The following is a 12,886-nucleotide window of genomic DNA, read 5'->3' on the forward strand; positions in this document are numbered from 1 at the left end:
AATAAATATCAAAAAACTGTCTTCCCTTCGGTAATAGCCTAAGTATATAAAGACTTCCTGCAAGAAGATAATAAAAAAATACAAAGACTCCGCAAGCTACATGAACAAAGGACGTAATTAAGCAATTCACAGAAGAGAAATTACAAATGGCAAATAAATATGAATAAAAATTCTTCTACCTCAGTAACTTTTTAAAACTGTACTTAAATAATGAGATACAATTTAGCATAAAACCTTGTATAGAGTGAAATGGACCATCACATTTACTTCAGTGAAAACTTGTCATACCTTTATATACTCATACACACATATGCACACACACAAGCACACACCCTAAACTTAACGCCTTTTCACCAAAGAATTCTAACCTCAGGAAATAGAAATGCGATTGGCTATATGTATGCAGGGAGATTATTGTCTCACTGTTATGTGTCACAGCAATGTATTGGAAGCACCTTAATATTTAACAGTCGAGAAATGGTCAAGGTAACTCATCTATATAATAGACAATTAATGAAGCTATTACACAGCATAAGAATATGCTCACTCTGCAGTTAAGGGAAAAAAGCAAGATGCAAAACAATATACACTGTGCTTCCATATATAAAAAAGAAAAAAAAACTGAATATGCAGTATGCTTCTATAGATACAAAAGAAAAAAAAAAACCAGCAACTCTCATTCTATTCTTTGTTTCTATGAGTTTGATGTTTGTAGATTCCATGCATCAGTGAGTAAATAGTACAATAGTAAAATATAGTTGAGTATTTCCTGATGCAGAGATTATGTGTGTTGCTTCCTTATTTTTTCCCTTTTAATATTTTTCAAGTTTTTTTACAATGAGCACAGAAAAAAATGTTTATAAGAAAGCCTTCTTTGAAGATTCATCATCCAGAGCTAGTACTTTCAATGTGATGAACAAGAGTTCATCCTGTCCACATCCAGTAGCTGATCAGGAAATCTACAGAGGAAGGCATGACTATCATCTTCTGTTGACCCCTTCCTCTCAAGGTCTTATAAGTGCTCTTTTTATTTCCTTGCACTGGGGACTGGACTATGCTTGTGTCTACCAATGGCAAGATCTTGTCCCCCCTAGCTTTACCGAGGTATAATTGACAAATAAAAAGTATATCTACACAGTGTACATCATGATGTTTTGACATATGTATACACTGTGAAATGATTACTAAAATCAAGTTAATCAATATATCCATCACCTCACATAGTTATCATTTTTTGTGATAACATTTAAGGTCTACTCTCTTTGCAGTTTTCAAGTAAACGTCATTATTATCTGTAGTCAACATGGTGTACAGATTTCCAAAAGTTACGCATGCTGTCCAACTGAAACTGTAACCTTTGACCAACATCTTCCCATTCTCTCTCCTTCCTAGAGCCCCTGGCAACTATCATTCTATGCTCTGTTTCTACGAGTTGGGTGTTTGTAGATTCCACATATAAGTGAGATCATGTAGTATTCGTCTTTTTGAGAGACAGATATATCACATTTTCTTTATCCATTCATTCATTAGTGGACACTTAGGTTGATTCCATATTGTGGCTACTGTGAATAGTGCTGCACTGAGCACGGGAGTACAGCTACCTCTTCAATATACTGATTTCATTTCCTTTGGATATATACCCAGAAGTGGAATCGCTGGATCCTATGATAATTCTATTTTTAGTCTTTTGTAGAACCTTCATACTGTTTTCCATACTGGCTGTACTATTTTACATTCTCACCAACAGGGTACAGGGGTTCCCTCTTCTCTGCATCCTCACCAACACTAATTATCTTTTGTCTTTAGAATAGCCATTCTAATTGGTATGAGGTGATAGCTCATTGTGGTTTGGTGAGGTTTTTAAATTTTTTTATGTTTTTATTTTTTGAGACATAGCCTCACTCTGTTGCCCAGGCTGGAGTGCAGTAGCGTGATCATGGCTCACTGCAGCCTTGATCTCCTGGGGTCAAGTGAGCCTCCCACCTCAGCCTCTTATTTAAGTGGGATGACAGGCACATGCCACTATGCCCAGCTAATTTCTTGTAGAGATGGGATCTCACTGTGTTGCCTGGGCTGGTCTTGAACTCCTGGCCTCAAGTGATCCTCCCACCTCAGCCTCCCAAAGTGCTGGAGTTATAGGTGAGGGCCACCATGCCTGGCTCATTGTGGTTTTAATTTGCATTTCCCTGATGATTAGTGATGTTGAGCATTTTTTTCATATTCCTATTGGCTATGTGCATGTCTCGTTTTAAAAAATGTCTATTCAGGTCCTTTCCCCATTTTTAATTGGGTTATTCGTTTTCTTGCTATTGAGCTGTTTGAGTTCCTTATATATTTTGGGTATTAAACCTTATCAGATATGTGATCTGCAAAACTGGCAAGGTCTGTGTAACCAGTGTGCTCTGCCACTCACACAGCAACCCTGATCTCCGGAGAACTGAGCCCATCTTGGAGAGTCCTTTGCAGAGGACCAGCAGTGGCAGTTCCTCCAGCTCCAGCACACCCAGCTCCCAGCCCAGCTCCCAAGGAGGCTCCCAGCCTGGATCACAAGCTGGATCCAGTGAACGCACCAGAGTTCGAGGTAAAACTTTCTCTTACCTTTACCTGGCAATACTGCCTGGGAGGAAAGCTGTGGACGGGGAAAGAAAGGTTAGTTACTTCCTGACTCTAGTCCAGGCATGGCCACCACTGTGTGATCCTGAAGAGCCCCTCAACTGCTCTCAACCTCAGTCTCCTCAGGGGAGTGGGCCACTGTCCCTAATTGTGTGTGTGCCATCAGTATGGACAAAATCCTTTCTTATGTCAGATACCAGTGTTTTCCAGGGAGATCACCAAATATCAGACTTACTTGAAAATACAGTCACTTACCAGTCACCTGAATTTCTGTTTCTGTTTGATTGCCAGTTTTCAGAGTTTCAAGTACCCGCAAATGTCCTGTACCCATTGTACCAATTGTCCTGTTTAGTATTCTGAACATAGTTCATAAGCACAGTTCAGAATACCATGTATTTCTCAAAATGGAATTCAATGAAGACTAATGTAGAATACACTTGAAGGAAGGAATAAAATCTTTTACTTAAAAAACATATTTAGGCTGGGCGCGGTGGCTCATGCCTGTAATCCCAGCACATTGGGAAGCCGAGGCAGGCAGATCACCTAAGGTCGGGAGTTCTGAGACCAGCCTGACCAATATGGAGAAACCCCATCGATACTAAAAATACAAAAACTTAGCCGGGCATGGTGGCACATGCCTGTAATCTCAGCTACTTGGGAGGCTGAGGCAGGAGAATCGCTTGAACCCAGGAGGCGGAGGTTGCGGTGAACCAAGATCACGCCATTGCACTCCAGCCTGGGCAACAAGAATGAAACTCCATCTTAAAAAAAAAAAAAAAAAAAAAAGACTCCTCTGGTTATTCCTATTAGGTGAAAATTAGCCTCTCTAAATATTTAATTCAAATTATTCATCATTGTTTAGTTTCCATTAATGGGGAAGCCTATGAAAAACATTATTATTGTCCAGGTGATGATACGTAAGAATACATTGTTTCTAGCTAGCTAAAATTCACTCTTTTTGAATCAACTTCTTCAGAAGATAATTTTGCTTCCAAGTGAAGGACCAGTACTTTAATTGCAATTTGACAAACATTAACGTACTTAGAAGTTTCTCTGTCTGATGAAAGCCTGATGAGAACCTTCATTTCTTCTTTCTTTCTTAGACTCTTTATTACATACCACCTCCTAATACTCTTAGTTTATCTCCTAATACCCTTTCAGGGTTTTAAATAAATCACTGTATTTCCATTTTAAAAAGCTTGATATCTAACATGTGATTGATGTTCATATCTCTGAATTGGGATATGGACTGGTCAAGAGCTGCCTCTATATGCATTCTTCTGATCAGTGGCACACCTCAGAGGTACTTACTGTATGTCTTTGTTGCCTTGATCCAACTATAAATTTCCTTAATTTAGAAAACTACCAGGTGTAGTGGCTTATGCCTGTAGTCCTAGGTACGCGGAAGGCCGAGGTGGAAGAATTGCTTAAGCTCAGGAGTTCAAGTCTGCAGTGAGCTATGATGGCCCCACTATACTCCAGGCTGGGTGACAGAGCCCCATCTCTAAAAAACATAAAGGAAAGAAAGAAAACAGCCATTCTCTTACCTTTTTTCTATTTATAGACAACTTCATATTCTTAGAGCAAATGTTTAAATAAACCAAACTTAAACACATACCATTTTAATTCTGTGATGTGGTTCAGGCTTACTTTTTATTTCCTTCAGCCCTTTGTTCTTCTGGATTAAAAGCGCTCTTGTATCCCCAGTATGTCCCTGCCCAAGAAAGACTACTTTTTAAAAAATAGCCGGGCGCGGTGGCTCAAGCCTGTAATCCCAGCACTTTGGGAGGCCGAGACGGGCGGATCACGAGGTCAGGAGATCGAGACCATCCTGGCTAACACGGTGAAACCCCGTCTCTACTTAAAAAATACAAAAAACTAGCCGGGCGTGGTGGCGGCGCCTGTAGTCCCAGCTACTCGGGAGGCTGAGGCAGGAGAATGGCGTGAACCCGGGAGGCGGAGCTTGCAGTGAGCTGAGATCCGGCCACTGCACTCCAGCCCGGGTGACAGAGCGAGACTCCGTCTCAAAAAAAAATAAAAATAAAAATAAAAACAACCTCTCTTACCCTAAATTGCATCTTCTCTGTCTGTAAGCTCCTAGACCACAGAGAGGCTATTCACTCTGCAGCTGTCGGGGTCCGCCTTGCTCTGTACCTCCAGTCTAGGGCCCTTCTCCTGTAACAACCTCCTTCCTGCCCTCACCTCATTCTTTTATTTTTAAATGGCTGAGACCACTCCCATCCCTAATTAAAAACCATCCCACCAAATAAAGTAAGTTTCTTTTTTTTTTTCCACACAAAATTTCAACAAAATAACCTATCCTGATTGGACAGATGATAGAAGAAAACAAGCATAGAACCTTAGAGGCTCATTTAGCATAGTGACTGAGAATAGGACTTTCAGAAATCAGAACTCCAGCTCTGTGTATAATTTCAGTGTGACCTCAGGACAGTCGTGTCATCTTTGTAAATCTGTGTTCTGTAAAATAGGAAAATAGTGCCACATCATTGGGTTGGAGTGAGGATTAAATGAGATAATTGACATAGAAAGCATTTAGCACTATGCCTGACACATAAGAAGTGCTCTAGTGGTGATGGTACTTGCTACAGTTTTTTTTTTTTAATTGTTACTAGTGATTTCCAGGTGACAAACCTAAATGTGTTTGCCTGAACATTATATTTTTCATGGATGTGCTTGAGGATTTGCCCAAGCGAATGACGTGTCCACTGAGTAATCTCAATGTGATGACACATCACAGATGATTCATTCAGAACCTGAGCCAGCACTTTTTGATGGCCATCTCTTTCTTGGTCCTCTGTTTTTCCCTCTAGCCAACAGTAAGTCAGAAGGATCACCTGTACTCCCCCATGAGCCTGCCAAGGTGAAACCAGAAGAATCCAGGGACATTACCCGGCCCAGTCGACCAGCTGTGAGTGCATTTCTCTCCAAGAGTTTTGAACTCTTAATTTACCAGAGAACCCACAGGATTAAGTAGTTGGGGATACACTCATGATACGAACAAAAATTGTCAAGATTAGTAAGAACAGATGCTAGAAACATCCAGCAAAAAGTCATCCCTGATTAGGAAAGAACCAAAGAGATCTTGGATTGCCTCCTCTGCCTTTGGCTATTTGCTGATCATTAGCAGTCCTTTAACTATACAACAGGAGGAGAAATAACTTCTATCATTCCATAATTTCTACTCAGCAATTTTGGCAAAAAAGAAAGAGGAAGTTAAAGAGCCTTGGGTACTTTCTGTGAATTTCTGTAATCTCTTCTACCCTTTCCCCATATTATTTTCCACATGAATTAATATTACAGTTTTTCTGCTATTTTTCATACCTCCAGGACAATATTTTTCTGGACCAAACTTACTAAGCAGTGTCCAACAGGTGTCCTAACAACTTAATATTCAGCTTCACTGCTGTAACATGATAAACCCCCAAGTAGTCTTAAAGAGGAGTATGGAGGCTGAAATTTGAAAGTTGAAAATTAATTTGGGATGAATTACTATCTACTTTTTCTATTTAAATCTCTTGAGAATCTTTTCTGTGAAATGAACGTGAAGCTTTTTGGTTTATTCTTTTTTAACACCTTAAAGTAAGGACGTATACTGAGAGTAATAATGAAGGGATTTGCATCATCCTGGGTTGACATTCTCTTCACCCTTTTGTATTAGTTGCGTACTAACAATTCCAATTTTGTGTCTAATCCGCTGCCTTTCTGCTGGCTTTTCCTCCTTCTGTGGATTCTTCTGGATTGGGTTCCTCTCATTTCAGAGCTATAAAAAAGCTATAGATGAGGTTAGTATTACTTTTTCTTGGTCATGCTTTCACAAAATGTAAATATTAAACTTATTTCCTAATGTTGACATTCAGAAAGGTGGCCAGTGGGAGCAATCAGCTGGGAGGAGGTTTGCAGCAATCTGCTGGGAGGAGAGCCCCTTCAAATGGAAGCCAGTTTTAAGACCCTCAGACCTACCCATATAGCTTCAGAGACCTTCCTTCTAAGCTAAAATGTCACTTTTCCAATGTTCCAGTCTTGCTAATGACAAGTATTCATGCTTTATTAATGGCAGTTTCTCCTTCCATTATCTTCCAATAGCAAACCTGTACTTGCCAGCCTTGCTAGGGAATGGCTGTCAGCAGTTTTACTAACAAGAAAACAGATACCATTCTAGGGCACTCCAAATTTAGTGTGTGATTTGTGAACAAGGAGTAAGTAGGTATTGTTAGATTAATTTTGTGGGACATTAACAACAGCATCAGCAGCAACATCAGCTTTAGTTAATGAATCCTGGAAAGTTAAGTGACTTTATTTCCTTATCTGTGGAGATGTTTTCCATTAGAAAAATATATGGCTTTGTCAGTCGTAGGTAGCTTGCTAAGAAGGATGACTGCTTTACTGCTATTTGTCAGACCTGCATGAATACAGCAGAGTAGAATTTGTTTTTTTAAGATCCAGGCCTTGCAGAGAGTCCTAAATGCATGGAATCTAAAGACTACCATCATGGCTTTAAAGCTGTCGTTCTGCTGAGCACTACTTTTGTGAAAATTACGTGGAAAAAGCACTGGCTTTGAGGTCAGCAAGCTGCATTCAAATCTTGGCTCCCCCAGTAAATAACTGGCTGAAACTAGTCTCATAACCTCTCTGGGCCAGAGTTTCCTCATCTGTAAAATGAGAATAAAAACACCTCCCCGTCCCACTTACAAGATTGTTTAGGATCATTTAAGGTAAGGTTTGTGAAAGCATTTTATGATGTGTAACATGCTGCGGAAAGCCAAGGGTTTGATTAAGGTTTGGGCCAGAGGCATGGAGTTATTTTGGCAGGTGGGAGAAGCATGTTTCCATGCATCTGGTCTTCACCAAAGAGCTTCACTTTTTCAGACTTATGGCCACCTCACCACCCAGAGTGACTGAGACAGTTATAATCATAGTTGAAGGATTGTTGCTTATAAAAGAATGAGACTGCATGTTTGCAGTGTGTGGATGGCATTTACAGAAAGGGAAGAGGGGAGTGTGTTTTTAATTGCTCTGTGCCATGGCGTTGCTTGCCCCTCTCTCTCATAATAGCGAGAAGGACAGGGATTATCACAACTTTTGTCAGTTTTTCTCCCAGAACAGGTAAAGACAATGAAGTTCTGGTGCTACAGTTCTCAATAAAACAGTTGTGCATATGCACAACTCAAGAGGAAATACATGAGGTCAGAAATTGGCTTGGAGGGGCTTTCATTAAGGAAAAGGCTCTCACAGATTTCATCTGGTTAACCGAGAATATTTTAGGCTTTGAAAAATCGCTCTACTTATTTTTGGTGTACTGCACTGCACTGGACAGAGATGAAAGGGGGCAATGGAAGTATAAGTAATTACAAATAATTGAGGGGGTGTGACCTGCTTACTAAAATCTCTGGAGCTATGTATGGTTAGAAAAGCCCTATCCCGATCTCTTGAGTATCACTGATCCAAACCACTAAAATAAAGCGGTTCTACCTAACCCAGTGGCTCTCAACCAGGGCTGATTCCTCCACTCCTCTTCCCTTAGGAGACATTTGGCAAAATCTGGAGCCGGTTTTGGTTGTCACAACTTCAGAGTGGGAGGCAGTGGTACTGGTGTCTTGTGGATAGAGCAGAGGGGCGCTGCCAAACATCCTATGGTGCACAGAGAGCTCCCTACAATAAAGAATTATCTGGCCCAAAATGTCAACAGTGCCATAATTGAGAAACTTTGAACCACACCTTTCTCCCTTCTCCATTCATAGGTTTTGGTAGGGCTTTCCTCGCACTGACTGTTTTTACAATTTAGATAACTGGGATTGAAATGAAAAACCTAAAAATCATTTTTGAAATATTGTTGCTTGTTATTGCTAGTGATTTAACTTTTTGTAAAAATTAATTTGTGGGAGTGTACATTAATTTGACATTGCTTTCTAATGGAATATGAGATTTTTGCAGCATAGTCTAATTATTTAATATAGTCTGAAAATAAATGTTCCTTTTTTGTTGGCACAATTAAATATGTCTCACAAAGATTATATGCATAAGAAAACACTGTTTTTACCACTTTTTTTTTTATTAGTATGTGGGAATCAAACATTTCAGAGCACATCAATTTAGATTGGATGGAATTTGAGCAATAACTAAGGGTTCAACCCCCTTTTCCCTCAGATGAGGATATTGAAACTAAGTGGCTTGCCCAATGTCATATCTTTAGAGTTCCTAAAAAGAAAATAGTTTAATACAAAGAGAAAAAAAACCAGCTAAAAAAATTTAAACAAAATAGTTCAAAAATTGAACTAATATTTGACTAAACTATGTTGTTTCTAAAAAGGGACCTAAAAGAGCGCCTTTCTAGTCAACGTGTGCATAATCGTTAAACAACCTTTGTTGAATGAAAAATTATATCTAGTTGATTCTAAAAACTGTTAAAGAAGCCTCTTAGCTATCTTCACATTTACTCTGTAGTCAAAAATTCTTACCATTTTGCCATATTTCTTTTTTAGCTATATATTCTCAAACCTTTTCATGCTAAATAGCACTTTTATTTTGTTTTTTAAATACTTTTTAGCTCCAGGCTTGAGACAGCCAAGTAATAAATTACCATGAAAGCTCGTTATATGGGGAAATTTGTATTGTCAAAGAATAAAATATATGAAAATGGAATTGAACCCAATGGTGTTAATATTAGATTGTGTTTATTTCCTATAACTTTGCTATTATAAATTTTTCAATACTGGATGGATAAGAAACAAAACTTCAGCTGAACACATAGGTTCTCAGCAATGGAAGATTAATTTTCTTTGACTACAGGTATTACTTTTGAATTACTCATTATTTTTACCTTTTCAAAGGGATTCTCGTATATGTCTCACCTCCAAACTGTTAACAATTAAAGGAAATTTTCGGTTATTTCTAATGTTTCAGGGCAGAGAGCTTTTTAATAACACAGAAGCAAAAAATTATAATTAAAAGCAAAATTATTAAGCAGTTCAGAACTTTAAAGTGTTTCTAAATACAATGTTTCGAAAAATGTAGGTCGTTTTAACAAGCGAAAGTTTTTTTAAATCAGTAGCCTGTGGACTAAATATTTCTAAAATAATTTTGATTTTTTAGAATTTCTTTTGTCTCGTTTTGAAAGGTCAGCAATAAGGAAAATAAGGCGCTGGGGAAAATGTATCATTAATTAAAATAAACCATAGCCAACAGTATTATATTTTACTCAGAATTATTGACAATGGAAATAAACTCTTTTAAACCATATTCTCTCTTTAAATTGTATAAAATGTAATTCTTAATAACAAGTAACATTTTAAATGCTAGCTATATTCTTTGATGAGACCTAACAGGGTCCTAATATATAGATATCAGAATACAAAATAAATTTATCTAATTTTTCATTATTTCACTGGTTTTCTTTCATAGCCTTAACAAATATCTAGACTTTATTTTCCCAAAGTACTCAAGAATAGCATACCCTTCACTTGCTTCTTCATTTGATAAAGATAAGCATTGACAATTGCCAGGAGGAAATAAGAAGTAAAAGTTGAAATTCAGATATTAGCTTTTCTTATTTTGACTAATTGCCAAAGAAACCAGAAATAAATTTGCATGAAATTATACCTATGTTATGGTTTTCCTCTTCTTTTGATAATATACATTATATTTAAACACAGTTGGGCCTTTTAAATACAATTCTATTTTCACTTTCACAGATGGGGCAAATACATTCACTGAGATTGAGGCATGTGCAAGTGTGCCTGTGTGCAAAAGCCCTACCCAAGTGTGTTTTTGTATGTAATGCAAGGGTTGAATTTTTAGAAGCTTCCATTTTTTAAGGGTTTCAAATCAGGTGTCGTCAAGACAAATTTAAAAGTCACTTTGCTTTCCCTTTGATTTCTATGAAGTTAGAAAGACCCTTCAGTTAACACTATGAATTGCCTAAATTTCTAGACCATGTAAAACACCTAAAGCGTTTCCTTTCCTAGTGTGAACCAAAATAGTAATGCCTGACATACAGGTGGCAGTAGAGAAACATAATGTCTTGTATTCTCAAAATAAAATTATAATTTAACTATACACATTTATCACAGCTTTTCTTTTAACCAGTTAGGATAGATTATCAAATGTCATCACCCAGGTTGCTCTAATCCTACAATCAGGTGAATTGGATGTATACATTTTTGGATTGAAATAAAGAGAGAATATGGCCATAGAAAACTGTGGGATTTAGTATTTTTCAATGAGTTTCTTTCTCCCTAATCCCCTGTCTCTCACTGAATGCTCTGATTCCCACATGGGTCACTAATATAGGGAGAAATGGTAAGACTGATGTCAAATTGCTTTTTCCTCATTTGCATGCTGTGTGCCATGGGCAGTTTAACCCATGCAAATTAGAGCGGCCATGCTTTTGCAGAACTGCTTCCCTCTGCATTGCTCTGAAAGCATGTAAAATAAAAGGTAGTCGGATATTCAGCACACTGCCTGCAGTATGCCTGGTGATTAAATACCACATCATCACATCCATAAGGCTAAAGGTTTCATCATACTCATGGAAAACTCAAAATTATCTCTTCCTTTTGGTATCTGCACATTCATTTTAGTGTTCTTCACCAGGATTTCTGCCAGATGACTGGAATTTAAAACAAAAGAAAATGAAACACCTATCATTTTGGAAGAGAACTCTTTTTGTTGTTGTTGTTGTTGTTCCTCTTGATTAATTCAGTTCTGTGGCTGTAAATTTCAGTGGCGCTAGGCTTTAGGATGGGCCATGATTTGATGTGGTACCTCTATTCTCCAGGGAATGATGACACACCAAATGAGTCATTGTAGTAGCTGGAACCTTGGGAATTGCTCTGTTCTATGACTGATGCTAGATTTTGGTACAGTAGCAATCACAAGAGGGGAAAAGCTATCACTGTGGCTTGGGCAGGAGTCCCAGAATACCGGGGTACAATTTCTAATCCCATGTATTTTCCCATTAACTCTGGGGGTGACCAGCTTCACCTTTCCAAAATAAAATGAGAACCCAATGTTTGTATATATGTGTATACATACAATGCACATACACATATGTACACATATATATTCAGAACTGAACCAGTCTCAGTCTAGCTATTGGTTTTGAACAAAGTTTAAATTGATTTCATCTTTCTTTTCTAGCTTCTACACGCTACAAACATCATTTTCTTAGTTCCATGCAGTAACTATGTTTGTCACAGTTCTATATAAAGCTTTTTTTTCTTGTTGCTTAAGCTGGAGCACTGACTTGCTGAGAGATGTAGCTTTGGTCGAATCTACCATTCATATGCTGAACAAATTTTTTCTTTCATAGGATCTGACGGCATTAGCCAAAGAACTAAGAGAACTCCGGATTGAAGAAACAAACCGCCCAATGAAGAAGGTGACTGATTACTCCTCCTCCAGTGAGGAGTCAGAAAGTAGTGAGGAAGAGGAGGAAGATGGAGAGAGTGAGACCCATGATGGGACAGTGGCTGTCAGCGACATACCCAGACTGATGTAAGAGAACTACTTTTAAAATGTAGACAAGGAAAGGACTAGGTTTCCAAAATAAAAGGACAAAAAATATGAGTTAAATGTAAGATTGTATATGGGTCTGTGGCAAGATAAACTGACTTTGGGGACTTGGGTTTTTGTTGGAGAATAGTTCTATAATTCTCTCTCTCTATGGACACATCACTTAGAATATGTAGCATTTTTGGACTGCATACACTTTATCCATTGCCAGTGGATTGACTGTCCTTTGGTGACTCTTTCTTGGTTCTTTTCATCTCAAGGGCAAACAATATCGACAACCAGACCATTGATACGTGCCTTCCCCTCTAAAACTGAAAGACTGAAATCATGGGCAATGACATTTAGGAATCAAAATTAACAACAGAAAACATGTATTTCATTACCAACACTACCACCAACAAGCAAGGAGAAATGCACAAGCCAGTGTGCGTTACCATCCCAGCAAAAGAATCAGGACCCAGATAATCATGCAGAGAAAGTTCCAAAATATATCCCCATTATGATTTTCTACTTTATTCCCTCCATGGCTTCTTTTACTTGATCCATTTTTCTGTGGTCTACATCTTTGCCACATACTTTCTGTCAGTCTCTTTGCAGTTTTCTTTTTATATATCTACATGTAATATTTATACCTACCTATATTTTCTTTAGTAATTGTAGTCTTTATTTTTCTTTCTCTTTTTTTTTAAGGTGAGGGGAAAGCTCTTTTTTTTTTTTTTTTTCTTATTGGAGTGGATCCCAT

The 12,886-nt window shown here is 38.0% G+C and overlaps 1 protein-coding gene across 8 annotated transcripts in view; it reads left to right on the forward strand.

Moving 5' to 3' along the window:
• Nucleotides 1–12,886, forward strand: part of TNIK (TRAF2 and NCK interacting kinase) — a 396,954-nt gene that overhangs the window by 344,378 nt on the left and 39,690 nt on the right. For 4 of the 8 annotated variants that reach the window (XM_025376200.1, XM_025376204.1, XM_025376202.1 and 1 more), the window contains 4 exons: nucleotides 2,418–2,581; nucleotides 5,445–5,542; nucleotides 6,393–6,416; nucleotides 11,942–12,126. In XM_025376200.1, the coding sequence (XP_025231985.1) occupies nucleotides 2,418–2,581; nucleotides 5,445–5,542; nucleotides 6,393–6,416; nucleotides 11,942–12,126 (471 nt within the window). The remainder of the gene's footprint in view (nucleotides 1–2,417; nucleotides 2,582–5,444; nucleotides 5,543–6,392; nucleotides 6,417–11,941; nucleotides 12,127–12,886) is intronic. The other 4 variants (XM_025376201.1, XM_025376205.1, XM_025376203.1 and 1 more) reach the window with 1 other exon arrangement.

This window comes from Theropithecus gelada, chromosome 2 (genome assembly GCF_003255815.1).
Source record: "Theropithecus gelada isolate Dixy chromosome 2, Tgel_1.0, whole genome shotgun sequence".
Classification (NCBI taxonomy): Eukaryota; Metazoa; Chordata; class Mammalia; order Primates; family Cercopithecidae; genus Theropithecus; species Theropithecus gelada.